Raw genomic sequence first — 17,486 nt, 5'->3', positions numbered from 1 at the left:
AACTCCCCTTTATATATTTGTTTGTTTATTTATTTAGAGATGAGGGTCTCCCTCTGTTGCCCAGGCTGGAGTGCAGTGGTGCAATCATGGCTCACTGCAGCCTTGAAATCCTGTGCTCAAGGGATCCTCCTGCCGCAGCCTCCCAAGTATTCGTATTATAGCTGGGACTCCAGGTGTATGCCACCACACCCAGCCCAAACTCCCATTCAAAGCCCGTGTGCTCAGAAGCCTCTGCAACTGCGCTGGTTTCATTCTCTCACTGTGGAGCATCTGCTGCGAATCAGGTGCAAGGCTGGGCTCTGAGGGCACAGTTCAGCCACCAGAGTTCTGGGTCTTTCAGGGAATGAAATTTCCCATCTCTGCCCAACCACAACACAGCAAAAACATTTCTCCCTTTGCATTTCCCTCAAAATACTAGGTTGGTGCAAAAATCACAATTACTTTTACACCAACCTAATAGCCCCCAAACCCTCCGACCCAACCCTCATATGGGGGACTGCCTGAAACTTCACTCTGTCTATTCACAGGTTGTCTTAGGCTTTAAGCCCCTGGAGGTGGAGACAAGATTTTTAACATCCTCCTGGTTCTAAGACCCTCTGATAAGAGCTCCTTGTGCTGTGTTCACAGGTGACTGCTGGCTGCTGGCAGCCATTGCCTCCCTCACCTTGAATGAAGAAATCCTGGCTCGAGTCGTCCCCCTAAACCAGAGCTTCCAGGAAAACTATGCAGGGATCTTTCACTTCCAGGTAACTTAATGGTTGGCTCAGGTGGTTCCTCAACAGGTCCAGGGGGCTAGGAACAGTCTTCTGGCTTGGCTGGGTTCATCAGTCCCTGGTGTTTGCAGACTCCCAAGACCAATACCGTTCTACAAAGGACATTGGGCGAGAGCAGGAAGCTTCCTGGCTTACCCGTGGCCAGGATGTGAGACCCGGCTGGGATGGCCCTGGGTGGTTTCTTGGGACATGTAAAAGGGAGGTAGAGCAAGGTGTTCAGGAACTAATTCCCAAGTTAAAAAAAAAAAAAAAAAAAAAAACTGTATTATTTGATGTTTGAGACAAAAACGTTAAAGTTCTCCTCCTTTTATGCCGGTAAATGAGAAATAATACTTGAAAAAGCTGGCTGGGCACGGTAGCTCATGCCTGTAATCTCAGCACTTTGGGAGGCCGAGGTGGGCGGATCATTTGAGGTCAGGAGTTCGAGACCAGCCTGGCCAACATGATGAAACCCCATCTCTACTAAAAGTACAAAAATCAGTTGGGCGTAGTAGTGCAGGCCTGTAATCCCAGCTACTTAGGAGGCTGAGGCAGGAGAATCACTTTAACCTGGGAGGCAGAGGTTGGGAGGCCAAGGTGGGTGGATCACTTGAGCCCAGGAGTTTGAGACCAGCTGGGGCAACATGCTGAAACTCCATCTCTACTAAAAACACACAAAAAATTAGCCGGGTGTGGTGGCACGTGCCCTTAATCCCAGCTACTCGGGAGGCTGAGGCAAGAGAATCACTTGCATCCAGGAGGCAGAGGTTGCAGTGAGCCGAGATCGTGCCACTGCACTCCAGCCTGGGCAGAGCGAGACTTGGTCTCAAAAAAAAAAAAAAAAAACAGCCTAAGGTACAGGGCAGAATGCTAAAGAGGCAGGTGTGGATTTGAAAGGATGGACATGCGCCTCTGTCTTCGCTTTTTTAGTGAGGACTTGGCCTGCATAGGAGAGTTAAGGGAGCACCTCCTCCCAGGATGGGCTCATGGAACCCATCCCAGGGGATCAGGGCAAGGGGAGCCAGAGGCAGCTGAGGCTCAGAGTCCCAGTGCTGCCACCAGCTCCTCCTGCAGCCCACCTCTCTTGTTCTGCAGTTCTGGCAATACGGCGAGTGGGTGGAGGTGGTGGTGGATGACAGGCTGCCCACCAAGGACGGGGAGCTGCTCTTTGTGCATTCAGCCGAGGGGAGCGAGTTCTGGAGCGCCCTGCTGGAGAAGGCATACGCCAAGTAAGTTGCCATCCTCCCCTGGCCCCATGGCCTTCCCCCAATGCCCTGGATTCCAAAAAATTCACTCATGCCTGTAATCTCAGCACTTTGGGAGGCCGAGGTGGGTGGATCATTTGAGGTCAGGAGTTCGAGACCAGCCTGGCCAACATGATGAAACCCCGTCTCTACTAAAAATACAAAAATCAGTTGGGTGTAGTAGAACTACTCCAGGACTACTTTGAGTGGAAGTCCTTTTCTATAGAAGGACTTCTTCGGCCAAAATTAGGCTCTAAATGCAAGGAGATAGTGCATGCAGGGTGCCTGGCCGCACTGTACGCTGATAAATGATGGCTATCACCATCTTTAACCAAATGCACAGGAACAAGTTATGGTACTGATTGTGCTGGCCTTGAGAAGGAGCTCTACTTCCTTGACAGGACACATTTGTATCAACTTAAAAAAGCAGAGTTTTTGCCAATGGGCAGAACTATTCATTGCAGAGGTAGGAAACTTGCCCAGAATAGATGATGTCACTGACTAGCAATGGCTTCCCCATCTCCCCACAGCTGCTTCCCACCCAGGTTGCCCACAGTTGAGTTTGTCCAGTGCTTAGGGCTGCCCACTCTCAGTAAGAAGCCCCACGCCAGCCCCTCTCCACAATGGCCCCATGTTGGCTGTGCCGCCCGGCTCCTTCCATTAAAGTGACCCCACTTTAGAGCAGCAAGTGGATTTCTGTTTCTTACAGTCCCAATCCAGGAAGGAGGAGTCAGCTGTGAGAACCTGGAGCCTGACGGATGCTTCTAAGTCCCACTGCTCAATACTGGAGTCAGGGAAGCCACCGGACTCCAGCATCAGCAGTCAGGAGCACTAAGCCCTTGCCAACACCGTGCCTGTTTCTCAGAGAAACTGCTTCCATTATTGAATGGTTGTCCTTTTTTAAGCTATCAATGCCAAACGACCCATTAGTAGACCTCCCCTTTCTTGTCAGGATGTAGAAGGAATCAATACAGGAGGTTCATCCAGAAAATCACTAAGGTCCTTCCGACTGTAAGGTTCTATGAGAATCTTTTTTTTTTTTTTTTTTTTTTTTTTTTTTTTTTTTTTTTTTAATACGGAGCCTCATTCTGTCACCCAGGCTGGAGTGAGCGGCATGATCTCAGCTCACTGCAATTTCCACGTTCTGAGTTTCAGCAATTCTTTTGCCTCAGCCTCCCAAGTAGCTGGGACTACAGGCATGCACCACCATGCCCGGCTAATTTTTTTGTATTTTTAGTAGAGATGGTGTTTTGCCATGTTGGCCAGGCTGGTCTTGAACTCCTGACCTCAAGTGATCCGCCCGCCTCGGCCTCCCAGAGTGCTGGGATTACAGGCGTGAGCTACCGTACCCGGCCTGAGATTTTCTTTAAAACACAAAATACCAGGGAAATGGTAACTGTGGACATAATACCTTGCCTTCCTGAGCACCCCGAGCTGGGAACAAGGCCAAGGAGAATGTGAGCAGGGGGTCCCTGGAGCATCAAATCTAGACGGTACTAGGGGGTGGCTGTTTGAGAGATTATAGCATCAGTAGTGTCAAGGGTAGCGGCAGCATCTAATCCCCTCTTGTAGGATCAACGGATGCTATGAAGCGCTATCAGGGGGTGCCACCACTGAGGGCTTCGAAGACTTCACCGGAGGCATTGCTGAGTGGTATGAGTTGAAGAAGCCCCCTCCCAACCTGTTCAAGATCATCCAGAAAGCTCTGCAAAAAGGCTCTCTCCTTGGCTGCTCCATCGACGTAAGTCCAGGCTGCCTTCCCTAGCCTCACCCCATCTGCTCTTGCTGAAGGGAGGCTCCCACAGTGCCCAAGGGAACCCACTGCTCCTGTGTACAACGTAATGCAGCCCTCGTCCACGTAGGGGCCAAAGGAAAACCTCCCTCCACCCTCTGAAGGTCCACTGAAAATCAACTGGCAAAAGGAAGACTAATACAAGAAATGGCATACAAATGTATGAATGTGCACAGGGGAGAATCACAAGAGATTTCCCTACCACGCATTGGGATACAGAGGGTTATATTCCCTTCCTCTTAGGGGAAGGGAGATGGGGAGGTGCGGATGATTTTAGGGATGTCGTAAATGATTTTTAGGGGAATTCATTGGGCTTAAAGAACATAAATGGTCTGGGATAAAGTCTGCTGGGCCTGCAGAGCAGACAGTGGTTTGTGACAAGTCTGTCTAGCCATGTTGACAGACTTGTCTTTCTTCCTGCAATATGAGTTCAGTTCATAATAACTCATGGAAAGGACCAGACGTCATTGTTTTTGTCTTTGGCAGGTCCAGACTTTAGGCAGGTGAGGGAACTTCAGAGAATAGCTTCCTGCTGTGCTTTGGGGGAGAGTGGATCGAGAGACAGAAGGAAAGGGGAGGTCAGAGAGATCTTGAGGCTTCTTCAGTTTAGCATTTCAAAGAGCCATCTCTTAGAGGTATTGGTTTCTGAGCACCCCAGTGTCTACCATTATTGCTCATCACCTGGAAGCCAAGGGTTGCTAGGCAAAAGTCAAGCTGGCTGGGGTGTAATGGATGGGGTGATGGTGCCTCCAGCCCTGCTGTCTTCAGTCCACTTCCCACTCTTAGCCTGCTCTGAATCACCCCCACCCCTCTGACCACAGGTTCCCTGGGAGCCCCTGCCACCTGCTGCCCCTGCCACCTTCCCCTCCATCTGCAGTGCTGTGCAGCCTTCCCCTGCACTCTTGCAGAGCTAATAGGCCTGTGGGAGACTTCGGAAGGAAGAGGAGGAACGATTTCCTCATAATAGCCTTGCTGGCAACGCTCACCAGGGGATGGGAGGTGGGCACTGTGCCCAGGAGCCTTGGAGCAAAGGCTGTGCCCAACCTCTGAGCCCTGTCCCATCCAGGTTCTGGTCTCTGCGGGGGACAGAGATAAGAAGCCCTGGCTTTTGGAGCCAAAATCTAGGTCAGACTCCCTAGGCAGGAATTCTCAAAGTTTATCAGCAGAACACGTTGAGGCAGAAGACCCTTTCTGCTCCAGCCCTTCTTCCCAGGCTCAACCTTCATCAGAATAGATAGGGGAAAGGAGAGGCTGTGAGGCGTTCTTAAAACAGAAGCAAATTCTGACTCAGACCGGAATAAACAACCGTCCTAGTATAAACCCTACAGTTGGGCTGGGCCAGACCACGGAGCATGGGCTGGTGGTGGGGCGAGGGTGTGCTCAGTGTCCCTGGGCCACTCAAGGCTGTCTGGGTATCAGCCCTGCGCCATCGAGGACCCCCTCCGGCCCTCTCTCGGCCGTGCGCCCTTTCCCGCCCTTCCCAGCCTGCAGAAATCCGTGGATGCGCTATTCACACGGGAATGCGTGTGCTCGTTCCGCGAGAGGGTTGCATTCCGCCTTTTCTCTGGTATTCTTGGCGTTCAAGCATTTGAACAGGGTAGGAAAGGTTCTCCAAGTGCAAGAAAGCGCAGCCCTGAGCCTCCGACCCCAGGCCTCGGCCGCTGCGCTAGTGCGTCCCGCGGTCCCGCCCGGCAGTAGGACACAGGGAGCGAGGGAGTCCGGGAGGAAGGGAGAGCGGGTGCGGCCAGTCTGACGGTTGCTGTGTTTGCAGATCACCAGCGCCGCGGACTCGGAGGCCATCACGTTTCAGAAGCTGGTGAAGGGGCACGCGTACTCGGTCACCGGAGCCGAGGAGGTAACGGCCGGCGCGGATGTGCAGGGGTCCTGCTGTCCTAACACGATGGCCACAGGCACAGTTTGTGGTGATGCCCAGGGGCCCGCGCGGCCCCACGGTGGTCCAGTTTACACTCGGGCCCCGCACTCCTGAAGTTCCGCGCGGGAGGAGAAGGGCGTCCCTTTCGCAGCTCGGGCGCCGGGTGCGCCGCGCTGCCACCTGGTGGCCGCAGTGGCCGGCGCCAGGGGCCCTGGTTTTACTTGTTTTAGATGTTACCCTGTTTTACAGTTACAACCTTACTATTTTGATAAGCTAAAAATAATAAAACAATGCATCTTCATAGTGTTTTATACTCTATAAGGTGCTTTCTCATTTGATCTCGTAAAAGTATTCGTGCCCATGTTCAAATCTGACTGCCTCTTACCAGCTGTGTGGCCTGGGCCAATTACTGGAACTCTCTGTCCCTTAGTTTCCTCATTTAAAAAATGGAAATAATGATAATATCCATTGGAAGGTCGTGGCGATTCAATCAAGTTAATATATGTAAAGTGCTCAGAGGTGCCTCACACATCATATATAAGGAGGTAGCTGTCCTCGCTGTTGTGATCACTGTTGTTATTGAAAATATTATGGGCTGACATGGTGGCTCACACCTGAAATCCCAACACTTTGGAAGACTGAGGTGGGAGGATCGCTTGAGCCTAGGAGTTCAAGACCAGCCTGGGCAACGTAGCAAGAACCTGTCTCTACCAAAAAAAGTTAGCTGGGCATGGTGGCATGCAACTGTCGTCCCAGCTACTCGGGAGGCTGAGGTGGGAGGATCACTTGAGCCCAGGAGGTCGAGGCTGTAGTGAGCCATGATCATGCCATTGCACCCCAGCCTCAGCGACAAAGTAAGACCATGTCTCAAAAAAAAAAAAATTATCAAGCAGCTCAAGTTCACTGTTAATTACAGAACCCAGTCTAGACTGCAGATCTTCTGCATGTCCAGTGTTCTTTTTTTAACCTTGATTTTTTTAACTACCCCCTCACACACACACGTCTTTTTATTTGAAAATTTTCACGTATACAGAAAAGTTGAAAGACTAACATAATAACTATCCAATTGCCACTCCCCTAGATTCACCGATTGCTAACATTTGCCATGTCTGCTTTATCTATGTGTGCACTTTTTTTGAGCCATATGAAAGTAAGTTGCAGACGTTATGACACTTCCCTCCTCAATACTTCAGCATTTATTCCCTATGAATAAGGACGTTCTGTTACATAATTCCTCTACTGTTGCCACACCTAAGAAAATAAACATTAATTCAGTAGTGTCATCTATTATAAAGTCTATATTAACATTTTCCCAGTTGCCCAAAATGTCCTTTCTGGCGACCCACCCCTACCCCATCCAGGACTCAATCCAGATTCACTCACTGCATGTGCCTGTTATCACCAATGATCTTTCAACAAATGGTAAAGCTTCCCTGAGCTCCTTTACCAAAAGCGCATCCTGTCAGTTAAGCTGAAGTTCAGAGATGAAGCACCAACAGCCCCATCCTCGAGAGCCGGATCCTGGGAGCTTTAAATCTCATTTTCCAAAGCTAGGCAGCAGTGAGAGGTCGGGGTGCCAAGCCCCCTCTAGCTTTTGTGATCCTCCCTCATACATGGACTCAACCCCCAAATCCTCCCCACCGTCCTCAGCCCCATACCTCCTGGCTCATGTGGAAGGGGGTTGGAGGCCCAAGCCTTCATAGCCCTGACTTGAACTCAACCTCTTCCTCCTCCCTTTTATCTAATCCTGCAGGTTGAAAGTAATGGAAGCCTACAGAAACTGATCCGCATCCGAAATCCCTGGGGAGAAGTGGAGTGGACAGGGCGGTGGAATGACAAGTGAGGAGGGCGCAGGCCTCGGGGCCCCAGGCGGGGGTGCATTGTGCTGGGAGGCTCTGGGAAGAGGGTGAGAGAAGAAGACATGTGCATTATGCTGAGAAATACAGCCAGGAGAGCCCAGGCCACGTGGACAGGGACCCGTGGACAGGGGCCCCTCAAAGGGTCTTTTAACCAGGACACTCCTCCAGCAGCCTGAGTGCCTTCTTCCAGGCCCCAAGCTGCTCGTGTGAAGTTCATTCCTGCCACTGCCTCCGGGTTCACCCCTTCCCCAGCTCAAATCCACCCTTCTATGGGGCTTTCAGGGAAAAAAATACACCCCACCTTCCCCCAGACACTTCTATTACAGGGATGTGAACTTTGTACCAAAGGCCAGAGACACATCCCTCTGTTGATTTCCAGGGCTTACTGGTAGGCATGTTGAACCCTCAACTATTTGGGTTAAACACTTGTTTGTACATCTGCTGTGGCAACCTCAGCCTACTTGCTCTGCGTCAGGTTGGAGAGGTGGGCAGTACAGAGGCCTGTGTGTAATTCCAGCCAAAGCTCAGGCAGTGGTTAGTTTACCCTGTGCACTGCCCCTGTGTACAGGGCCAGGTCCTTCTGCTCCGTGGACAGAGAGACACCTGCTGAGGCTTCCCAGGCCAGCTGCAGAGGCCAAGGCCGGAGGCTCCTCCTCAGATCTTCAGTTGTCTCTAAAAGAGCTGCCAGGCCCATCTCAATTGGGCAACTGCTCTGAGCTACTCCATCTCCCTCTAATGAACTGTGTTCATTTTCTGGACTCTTCCTTGCCACTGTCTTCCAGCACAACTCACCCGCTCACTTTGCTCCCTGGTTTGCATCTGTATAGTGTTCTATACTCTTTAAAGTGCTGTAAGAGTATTTAAATGCAGCTGTTAGCCAGATGTGGGCTACTTTCCCCCTTTCTGGAGCCTGAGCCCTCAGAGGTGAGAGCAGATGTCCCTCTTCCTCAACTCTGGGGACCTTTGGGGAGAAATCATCGTACACTAACGCCTCTCTCTTTACTTTGTTTTCCAGCTGCCCAAGCTGGAATACTATAGACCCAGAGGAGAGGGAAAGGCTGACCAGACGGCATGAAGATGGAGAATTCTGGTAAGATTAGTGGAGGCTTCAGGGAAAGCTCTGTCTGCCCCCAATGTTCTTTACTAGAAAACTGCTAATTAGAAAGAGTGTCGGCCAAAGTGAGTTTACCATGTCAAGGACACAAGGGTGTGGGATCCTGGTTTTGTTATTTTAAGTTCACTATAAGAGCCTGAATAAAGAAATTCTTAAGCCCCTTCAACGGTCCATCTTGACAATGGGGTTTATAAGCTGAGCAGCTTCAGAAAAAGGCTAAGAGGAATTCCTTTGGTAACGTTCAGATCCCAGGAAACAAGGGAAAGATGGGGCCTTTCTCCCTCAGGTTCCGGAGACTCATCCCAGCCCCTTAAGAAACTGGTCCCTTAGTGAGCAGCAATGGACCCACATGTCTGTGTGTCTGCGCCACTCTATAACCACCTGCACCTGGAGACAACATGCTCTTTATCAAATGGGGCCCAATGGGGCCCATATATTGTCACATTTGATGGGCACAGCTCCCATTTTTGCAGGTGAGAGTTCTGAGCTTCAGAGAAGTTTAAGTAACCTGCTCAAAGTCACCCAGCTAGAAAGTTGCAGCGCCAGGACTGGAATCTGGGCCTTCTGATTCTGAACCTGGTGCCCACCCACTCAGCTCTAATGAGCTGCTCTGCCTGGCTTTGGGTGGCTCCTGGTCTGGTGTTGGTGGAAAGTCAAGGCTTACCAGTGTGTCTTCTTATCACCTGTGATGGTTGTCTCTGCTTTTGCCAGGATGTCTTTCAGTGACTTCCTGAGGCACTATTCCCGCCTGGAGATCTGTAACCTGACCCCAGACACTCTCACCAGCGATACCTACAAGAAGTGGAAACTCACCAAAATGGATGGGAACTGGAGGCGGGGCTCCACCGCGGGAGGCTGCAGGAACTACCCGAGTAAGGGCTGTTGCAATGCGGGGCCACCAAAGGCCAAAGCTCCCCTTACCCCACCCTGTGTACCACACCCCAGCCTAGCAGCCCCAGGAGGCAGCTCCTGCTCACTGGAACCCTCTCTGTCTTCCTTCTCCCTGAGCCTTTTCTTTTCCCTGAGCCTTTTCTCAATGAGCCTTTTCTCCCTGAGCTCTCTTTCTCAATCCCTTACCTCCTGCCCTACCCAGGACAAACCCAAGAGCCACTATTTCTGTGATGTCCTCTCCAGGCCCTAGATTCCCTAGCGCCCATCATGACCTTCAGCCAGACCTTCCGCCATGCTCACAGAAGCAGTGCTCAATCGCACTTCACGGCCATGAGCTGCTGTATGCACCCCACACCCAGGCAGCCGAGCCTACAAGGGAACCTTGTCCCGGCACCCAGGGAGCCCTCCACATATCAGGCCCTGTTTGTTGCCCCATACTCACTTCAATCAGCAAATGTTGACTGGGCGCTGCCCAGATGGGGTGAAGATTTCTCCTCTGGTCCAGCCTTTGTTGAGCCCCTTGATTCTTCTGCCTTCATGGCTTAGTCCATCAGCAGTTGTCTGAACATGATGACATCTGCCAATTATGGGGCACACCTTCAGTGCTTGGAACTATCCTAAGTGTTTTGTACACAGGGTGAGGATCCATAATCTGAAAATGTGAAATCTGAAATGCTCCAAAATCCAAAACTTTTTGAGCCCCAACATGATGCCACAGGTGGAAAATTCGACACTTGACCTCAGGTGACAGGTCGCAGTCAAAACACAGTCAAAACTTTGTTTCATGCACAAAATTATTTTAAATATGCTATAGAATTACCTTCAGCCTATGTGTATAAATTATATATGAAACAGAAATGAGTTTTGTCTTTAGACTTGGATTCCATCCATAAGATATGTTATATATATACAAATATTCCAAAATCCAAAAAAATCCAAAATAGGAAACACTTCTGGCCCCAGGAATTTCAGATAAGGGATGTTCAGCCTGCATAACATTCTATCTAACCTTCCCAACAAACTTCTGAGGCAGGCACTTTCTTATCACCTCCATCTCTAAGATGAGGAAACTGAGGCTTGGAGAGGCTAGTGACTTGCTGAAGGCCACAGAGCGTGCTGGGATTTGAACCCAGGCCCCCTGACTGAGGAGTCACTGTGTAAGTACAGTGGCAGCAGACCATGGTCACATAGTGATTCTCTGTGACAGATGAGGAAGCTGAGCCTCAAAGTAGCATACCGGGGCCACAGAGCAAGTAGTCAGACTGCACCTAGCTGGCCTACAGCTCTGGGGCTCGGACTCCTTCCCCTCAAGTATGCAGCCACCAAGTGGCAGTCCCAGAGGCGCTGGGAAGGCCCTCTGCCCCCCACAAGGGACCCCTCCTACCCACTAGATCAGGAGTCAGAAAACTCCCTCTAAAGGGTCAGATAGTAAATAATTTTGGCTTTGTGGGCCACTCAGTCTCTATAACAACAACTCTATTGCTATAACCCAAAGGCAGCCATACTTAGGCGAATGGCCGTGGCTACGTTCCAATAAAACGTTATTTACAAAAACAGGCAGCGGCCTGCGGGGCCATAGCTGCCAACCCCTACACAAGATGGTGCCTGTAATTTCACAGTTAGGGTTTTATCCCATTAGGTATGGAAAGGCAATTAGCATAATTCCCCCTAAACATGAATGAATCTTAGATTTTTTAAATAAATAGGTTTTGGAAGTAAAGAGGGCAGAGACATCAGGAGCAGGGCAAGGGAATAGGCCTGAGAGGACAAGGGACGCAGAACAAGAAAGAGTCTGGAATTATACACAGGATGTTCTTGGCCTCCGGGCTCACCGAGGGGGCAGAGACTGGCAAGTGCAGGGAGCAGATCCCGGAGTCCCCCAGGCCAGCCGAGCCCCACCCCAGGCCCCCCATCAGAGCCCAGTGAAGAGAAGGTACCATGAGGGGAAGCCACAGCTCTAACCACCCTGCGTTCCAGAGTGACAGACCAGTCCCCAAGACAAGCCAGCCTGGAGCCAGAGAGAGAACTTCTAGGGGAAGTTTCTAATGTAGGTTCCTGTTAGATTCAGACAAGTGCAGGTCATCCTCTCTCCACAGCTACCGTCACCCGTCTCCAGCCTAACAAAGCCTGCAGTCCATACCCCAACCCTGGTGTCTCCCACCTCCTAGCCTCTCCCAACATCTCCTGCCGTCTCTGATCATCTTCTGCCATCCTCTGCCATCTCCCACCATCTCCCACTGTCTCCCACAGCCTCCCACCGCCTCTTGCCAACTCCCACCATCTCCCACCATCTTCTGCCATTTTCTGCCATCTCCCGCTGTCTCCCACCATCTTCTGCCATACTCTGCCATCTCCCACCATCCCCCACCACCTCTTACCATCTCCCACCACCTCCCACCATCTCCCTTTATCTCCATCCCTCTCAGAAGCCTCCAAGCCTGAGACCAGGGCCACCCCCCACCCCCATGCATTCCTGCTCAGGGCTGGGCTCCTCTGCCCCTTTCTGGCTGCAGACACATTCTGGATGAACCCTCAGTACCTGATCAAGCTGGAGGAGGAGGATGAGGACGAGGAGGATGGGGAGAGCGGCTGCACCTTCCTGGTGGGGCTCATTCAGAAGCACCGACGGCGGCAGAGGAAGATGGGCGAGGACATGCACACCATCGGCTTCGGCATCTATGAGGTGCAGAGCGCAGGGGCTCCTGCCCTCCCTTCCCCATGTGTTCATCTCAGCCCCTGCATGGAAAGCTGACCCCAGTGGCAGAACTGGGGATGGGATCCCAGACCGGGAGCTTGGCCAAGGAAAAACAAAACTACCAGCCTGGCCAGGCTCAGGAGTAGCCCCCATAGGGAGGCCCCTGCAGTGGGTCTGGGTTGTGGGGCCTTCTAAGCCCTTCACGGGCCCCCCACAGCCAGCCTGCAGGGAGTTCCACTCTCAAATGGCCTCCACATCCCTTCTCACATCCTCCAGGCCTGGCATTCTGGTCAGCCTACCCATCTTCAAAGAACAGAATATACTGGGCCACATCAGGCAATACTGTGAGGGCAGGACTGAGTCCATGGGTGCAGCTGCTCAGAGCTCAGCAAAGTCATTGGCCTGGATGGTGGAGAGCTTGGGGACAGGGGAACATTGGTCATGATGCTCCCCCCCAGGGCTCTGCTGGCTGGAGCCCAGATCCCTACACAGACTCCTGCTGTCTGCGTGTTTTCCTTTCACTCTGAGCCACAGCCAGAGGGCAGCCGCATTGCAGCCTCCTCTCCGCCCTCAGGCTGGGGCTGGGGCACTGAGAACTCACCCAACACGCTGGGCCCCTGGGCTCTCCCCACTCCCTTCTGCAAAACAAGAAAGAGCTTCCGTGGGCTGCAGGTAGCCATGCGAGGAGAGGGATGAAAGGAAGGCTTTAGGGCACTGACTGGGGATGCATTTCGGTTTGATGGGCTGGAGCTGGCTCCTCCCGGCTCCCAAAGCTCTTCTCTTTTCCCTGACCCATGTCTGCTGAGGTCCCTCAGCAGCCTGAAAAATGGCCCTGGCAGGGACCTGTTTACACCATGGAAAGTGGCAAATACTACAAATCAGAGCTTCCACCCTCTCCCAAGAGCCAGTTTCCCAGCACACCCCTGGGAGAATCCAGACGAGGTGTCAGGAGAGGAGGCTCTGTGCTCACCACTGGCAACGTTGCCACCCGTGGAACACTGACTTCTACCTGCTCACCCACCTGAGAAAGGCAGCTGGGCAAACACCATCAGTTGTAAAAATGCACATAGGCCCAAACCCCTCCGTCTCTGAAACAGGAGCTGAGGACTTCAGATCTGGGACAGAATCGCTCCAAGGACAATGCAAATGGAATTGTGATACACAGCTTCCCTCCCACCGGCTTATGGGCTTGGAAATGCAGCCACGGGCTTTCAGAGTTGGGACGGACCTTGGGGATCACTGGGTCCTATTTTTGAGACAAGAAAACTGAGGCCAGAGAGGAGAGGGGACTTGCTCAAGGAAATGCAGACCGGACCACTGGACCTGGCTGACAGAGGCCGGCACTGCTGGCTCCTAGCCCCAGGTGTATTTCACCTCGCCCGCTGCCTCCTCCAACAGGGCCCACCTGGCCCTCTTTCCCTGCGTGGAAGGCCGATATGGGCTTTGCCACCTTAGACAAGTCTCTTCACATCTCCGTGCCTGAGATTTATACTCTGTAAGTTAGGAAGGGAGGTGAGGGCTTATCAACATGATAAGAGGATTTTCTTCAGTGTTGGAGAGGCTTTGAGTTCCTTGGAAAACAGTTACTCGGTTGAATTAGTTGATATTGCTAATGCTACAGAGAAAACGGGGGCAGCGGAAGAGAAGAGCACAGTGATGCATTTTCTTACACTGCTTTTCCGGCATCTGAATTGCACCTCCTTTATTTTGCAGGTTCCAGAGGAGGTACGTCTGGCCCATGTCCCGGGGTGCTCAGGTCACCAAAAAAGCGAGAGGCTTAGACTGCTGGAGCTCAGGGAGCGTCGTGAAGCCCGGGCAGGGGCTGGTGGTCATGAAGGATGAGTCCTGGCCACCCCTGGGGCCCTGCTGAAGTTGCCCAGGCTCTAGAGCCCACTGGTCTAAGCTCTGGACAAGGTTTCCGGAAAGTCCTTGTGGGACCCGCTGCCTCCCTGTGACCTGGCAGAGCCCGTACAGGGTTTGGTTCTGGGCAGAAAATCCATGATCCTGAGACTGCAGGAGGCTTTTCACAAAGTCCTGTGTCACTCTTAGGAGAAGACTGAGTCAGGGAAAAGGTGAACCCTGCAGACTGTACTAGAAGACAACGCGGGAGCACAGAGGAGACCAGGACCCAATTCCCAGGCTGTGTGACCTTGGACACGTTACAGCTCCTCTCTGCATTTCAGGGTTTTGTTTTGTTTTGTTTTTTGATTTTTGGTTTTTTTGTTTGTTTTTTTCTCGCTCTTTCACCCAGGATGAAGTGCAGTGGCATGATCTCGACTCACTGCAACCTCTACCTCCTGGGTTCAAGTGATTCTCCTGCTTCAGCCTCCCCAGTAGCTGGGACTACAGGCACGCACGAGGATGCCAGGCCAATTTTTGTATTTTTAGTAGAGACGGGGTTTCACCATGTTGGCCAGGCTGGTCTTGAACTCCTGACCTCAGGTGATCCACCCCCTTCAGCCTCCCAAAGTGCTGGGATTACAGGCGTGAGCCGCTGTGCCTGGCTGCATTTCAGTTTATTTTTCACTAAAACTGGTCAACCATCCACCTCACTGCACTACCGTGGAATGACTTAAACTTTGCGAGAGCATTTGGGCCCACAGTCACCGCTGGCTGAAGCAGATGGGATGCCTGGTCCAAGGTCACGATTATTAAAGTAGACACACGGGGCACTTTGACCCACCTGTAGTACATTTCTTTCACAGCAAGGCAGTGCAACCGGTAGCACATCGGGCTCTTTTAGATGCTGCTCCAGCCTTGGTCCGGTGGATCATGCTTGGTTTAGAAGCTGGGTTGTCTTTTTCCTGCCCCCAGTCCTGTCTTTGCTTTTATAGTGCGTCATACACCACGTAGAACCGAGCCAGGTTCCTGCCATGTGGACGCTGTTCCTGCCTGAGAGTCTCTTAGAGGAAGGCTGGGAACACTGTGTGGAAAGACTGGGCATCTCTGCAGGCAGAGCTGAATGGATGTGAAACCCCTGTGGGCATGTGCTTCCGAGTTCCTCAGCAGGCATTTGTGTTTTTTGGTAGAAAGTTTGCCTTTTTTTTTTTTTTTTTTTAAGACAAGGTCTCATTCTGTCACCCAGGCTAGAGTACAGTGGTGTGATCATAGCTCACTGCCGTCCTTGAACTCTCAGACTCACGTGAGCCTCCTACCTCAGCCTCCTGAGTAGCTGAGACTACAGGCGCATGCCGCCACCCCTGGCTAATATTTTTATTTTTTGCAGAGACAGGGGTCTCACTACATTGCCCAGGCTGGTCTCAAACTCCTGGCCTCAAGCAATCCTCTCACAGCCTCCCAAAGTGCTGGTATTACAGGCGTGAGCCACCACACCTAACAAAAGTTTGCTTTTTATCTAAAATGACCCAGGCATTGTCACTGTACTGCTATTCTTTTTTTTTTTAATGTTGTTGTTTTGTTGTTGTTGTCGTCGTTATATAGATGAGGGCTTCCTGTGTTGCCCAGGCTGGTTTCTGACGCCTGGCCTCGCCTCCTTATACACCAGGACAGCAGGACTGAGCCACCACACTACCCAACTGCTTTTATCTCAGTGAATGAAAATGACACTTGCCTGGAGGCTTCCCCTCATCTACCCCCATGTTTCTCTATTTATTCCTCAGTTAAGTGGGCAGACCAACATCCACCTCAGCAAAAACTTCTTCCTGACGAATCGCGCCAGGGAGCGCTCAGACACCTTCATCAACCTCCGGGAGGTGCTCAACCGCTTCAAGCTGCCGCCAGGAGAGTACATTCTCGTGCCTTCCACCTTCGAACCCAACAAGGATGGGGATTTCTGCATCCGGGTCTTTTCTGAAAAGAAAGCTGACTACCAGTAGGTGGTTTGGTCCCTTCCTCTCCCCACCCTTCCCTGTCCCTACCCACTGGTCTGTTCCTCGGCCCCTAGAGAGCTCTTTCATCCTCTGAATGTCAGTTACTTTTGCTGTAACACCTGCCCACCTCGAAGGACTAGTGTGGGGATTTGATGGATTGAGGAAATTCTAGTGTTATAGTAAGGTAAACAATGGAAAAAGCCACTGTGGATATTTTTGGTTGGAAAGGGGTGGCTGTACAGTGAATTGCAGGGTCTAATTTCATAAGTGTGTCTCTGAATTCTCAACTTGGTACTTTAATGTTAAACTACGAATCCAGTCTCGTCATTTGAAGAAAGCTGAGCAGTGCTGGTGTAATCCTTGATTTTCCAGGCCACCTGGCCTAGCAGAGCCACCAAGGGTGTAAGGTGGGAACCATCTCAACGGTTCCCACCTCCAGAACCTCTCCCTATTATAGTCGTCATGTCACCAGCTCCCTCTCCCCTTCCTCATGGGATCCCACGTTTGGGAACCCTTTGTGGCTGACATCACCATTTCCTGCCACTGTCCAGGTGGCCTCAATTCACAATGGCTTCTGCCACTTTGACTTCTGCCTCAACCATGTATGTTCAGCTGGGCACTTGATTGGCAAAGGCAGAATCTACCCTGGGTGATTTAAGCTAAAGGGAATTCATCGAAAGGCCATTGGAGACTCCAGAACTGATGGGCGGTAGGGGGTCAGGCTAGGAAGAACAGGAGCCAAGGATGTGTTGGAGGACCAGGGTGTGAGATGACCCCTCGGACCCTGGGTCATGTGCTCAGGTCTGAAGATCTTGTGGAGTGTGTCTGAGGTGCTGGGCTTGGGTCAGCCACCTGGCCTGCTGGTTCCTGTAGAGGAAGAGCCAATGGGAGGTAGAGGCAGGGAACTGCCCTTGCCCCAAGATAATGCATGATGCAGAAATAATTTCCCATGGTGAAGGGAGACAAAGCAATGCCAGGCAGCTGCATACCAATGAATGCCACCATAGCACGGCTGTAGCCCCCCTGCCACTGACAGGCTGTCTTCATTTGCTAAAGCTTACCATGGGGGAAGGGACCTTTCCTCTCAGCTCTGAGGATGCTTAGAGGAAGACTGGTGTGTTCAGTTTAGTCCTCACTGACAAGAAAATAGGAGCATGACCTGGTGGCATTAGAATAACACTGTCCTTTGTCAAACCCATTACTCTCCCTGCCAGCCACAAGTCACTCTCCCAGGGAAGCCTCAACCCCTCAACTCTCTCCAGGGTGAGCTCCCTACCCCAAGAGGACACCCCACCTCTCAAAGGTTTCTGACTTCCTTGTCCCAAAATATTAATCCTTCTGCTCCAGATTCCAATGATCAGCACCAAGAGGTCCCCTTTTCCTTCTGCCAGGCATTGGCCCTGCAGATAGGACTCTTGGTCACTTAGTTAAAATCG

At 51.7% G+C, this 17,486-nt stretch overlaps 1 protein-coding gene across 1 annotated transcript in view; it reads left to right on the top strand.

Annotated features, from left to right (window-relative positions):
- CAPN2 (calpain 2) overlaps positions 1-17,486 on the top strand; it is a 63,564-nt gene that overhangs the window by 31,141 nt on the left and 14,937 nt on the right. The window contains exons 3-12 of the mRNA XM_003308765.5: positions 628-746; positions 1,848-1,981; positions 3,569-3,737; positions 5,560-5,643; positions 7,415-7,500; positions 8,536-8,610; positions 9,346-9,506; positions 12,039-12,208; positions 13,934-13,945; positions 15,841-16,052. Coding sequence (XP_003308813.1) covers positions 628-746; positions 1,848-1,981; positions 3,569-3,737; positions 5,560-5,643; positions 7,415-7,500; positions 8,536-8,610; positions 9,346-9,506; positions 12,039-12,208; positions 13,934-13,945; positions 15,841-16,052 — 1,222 coding nt within the window. The remainder of the gene's footprint in view (positions 1-627; positions 747-1,847; positions 1,982-3,568; positions 3,738-5,559; positions 5,644-7,414; positions 7,501-8,535; positions 8,611-9,345; positions 9,507-12,038; positions 12,209-13,933; positions 13,946-15,840; positions 16,053-17,486) is intronic.

This window comes from Pan troglodytes, chromosome 1 (genome assembly GCF_028858775.2).
Source record: "Pan troglodytes isolate AG18354 chromosome 1, NHGRI_mPanTro3-v2.0_pri, whole genome shotgun sequence".
In the NCBI taxonomy this organism is placed as follows: Eukaryota; Metazoa; Chordata; class Mammalia; order Primates; family Hominidae; genus Pan; species Pan troglodytes.
This window is presented reverse-complemented; position numbering and strand designations above follow the sequence as displayed.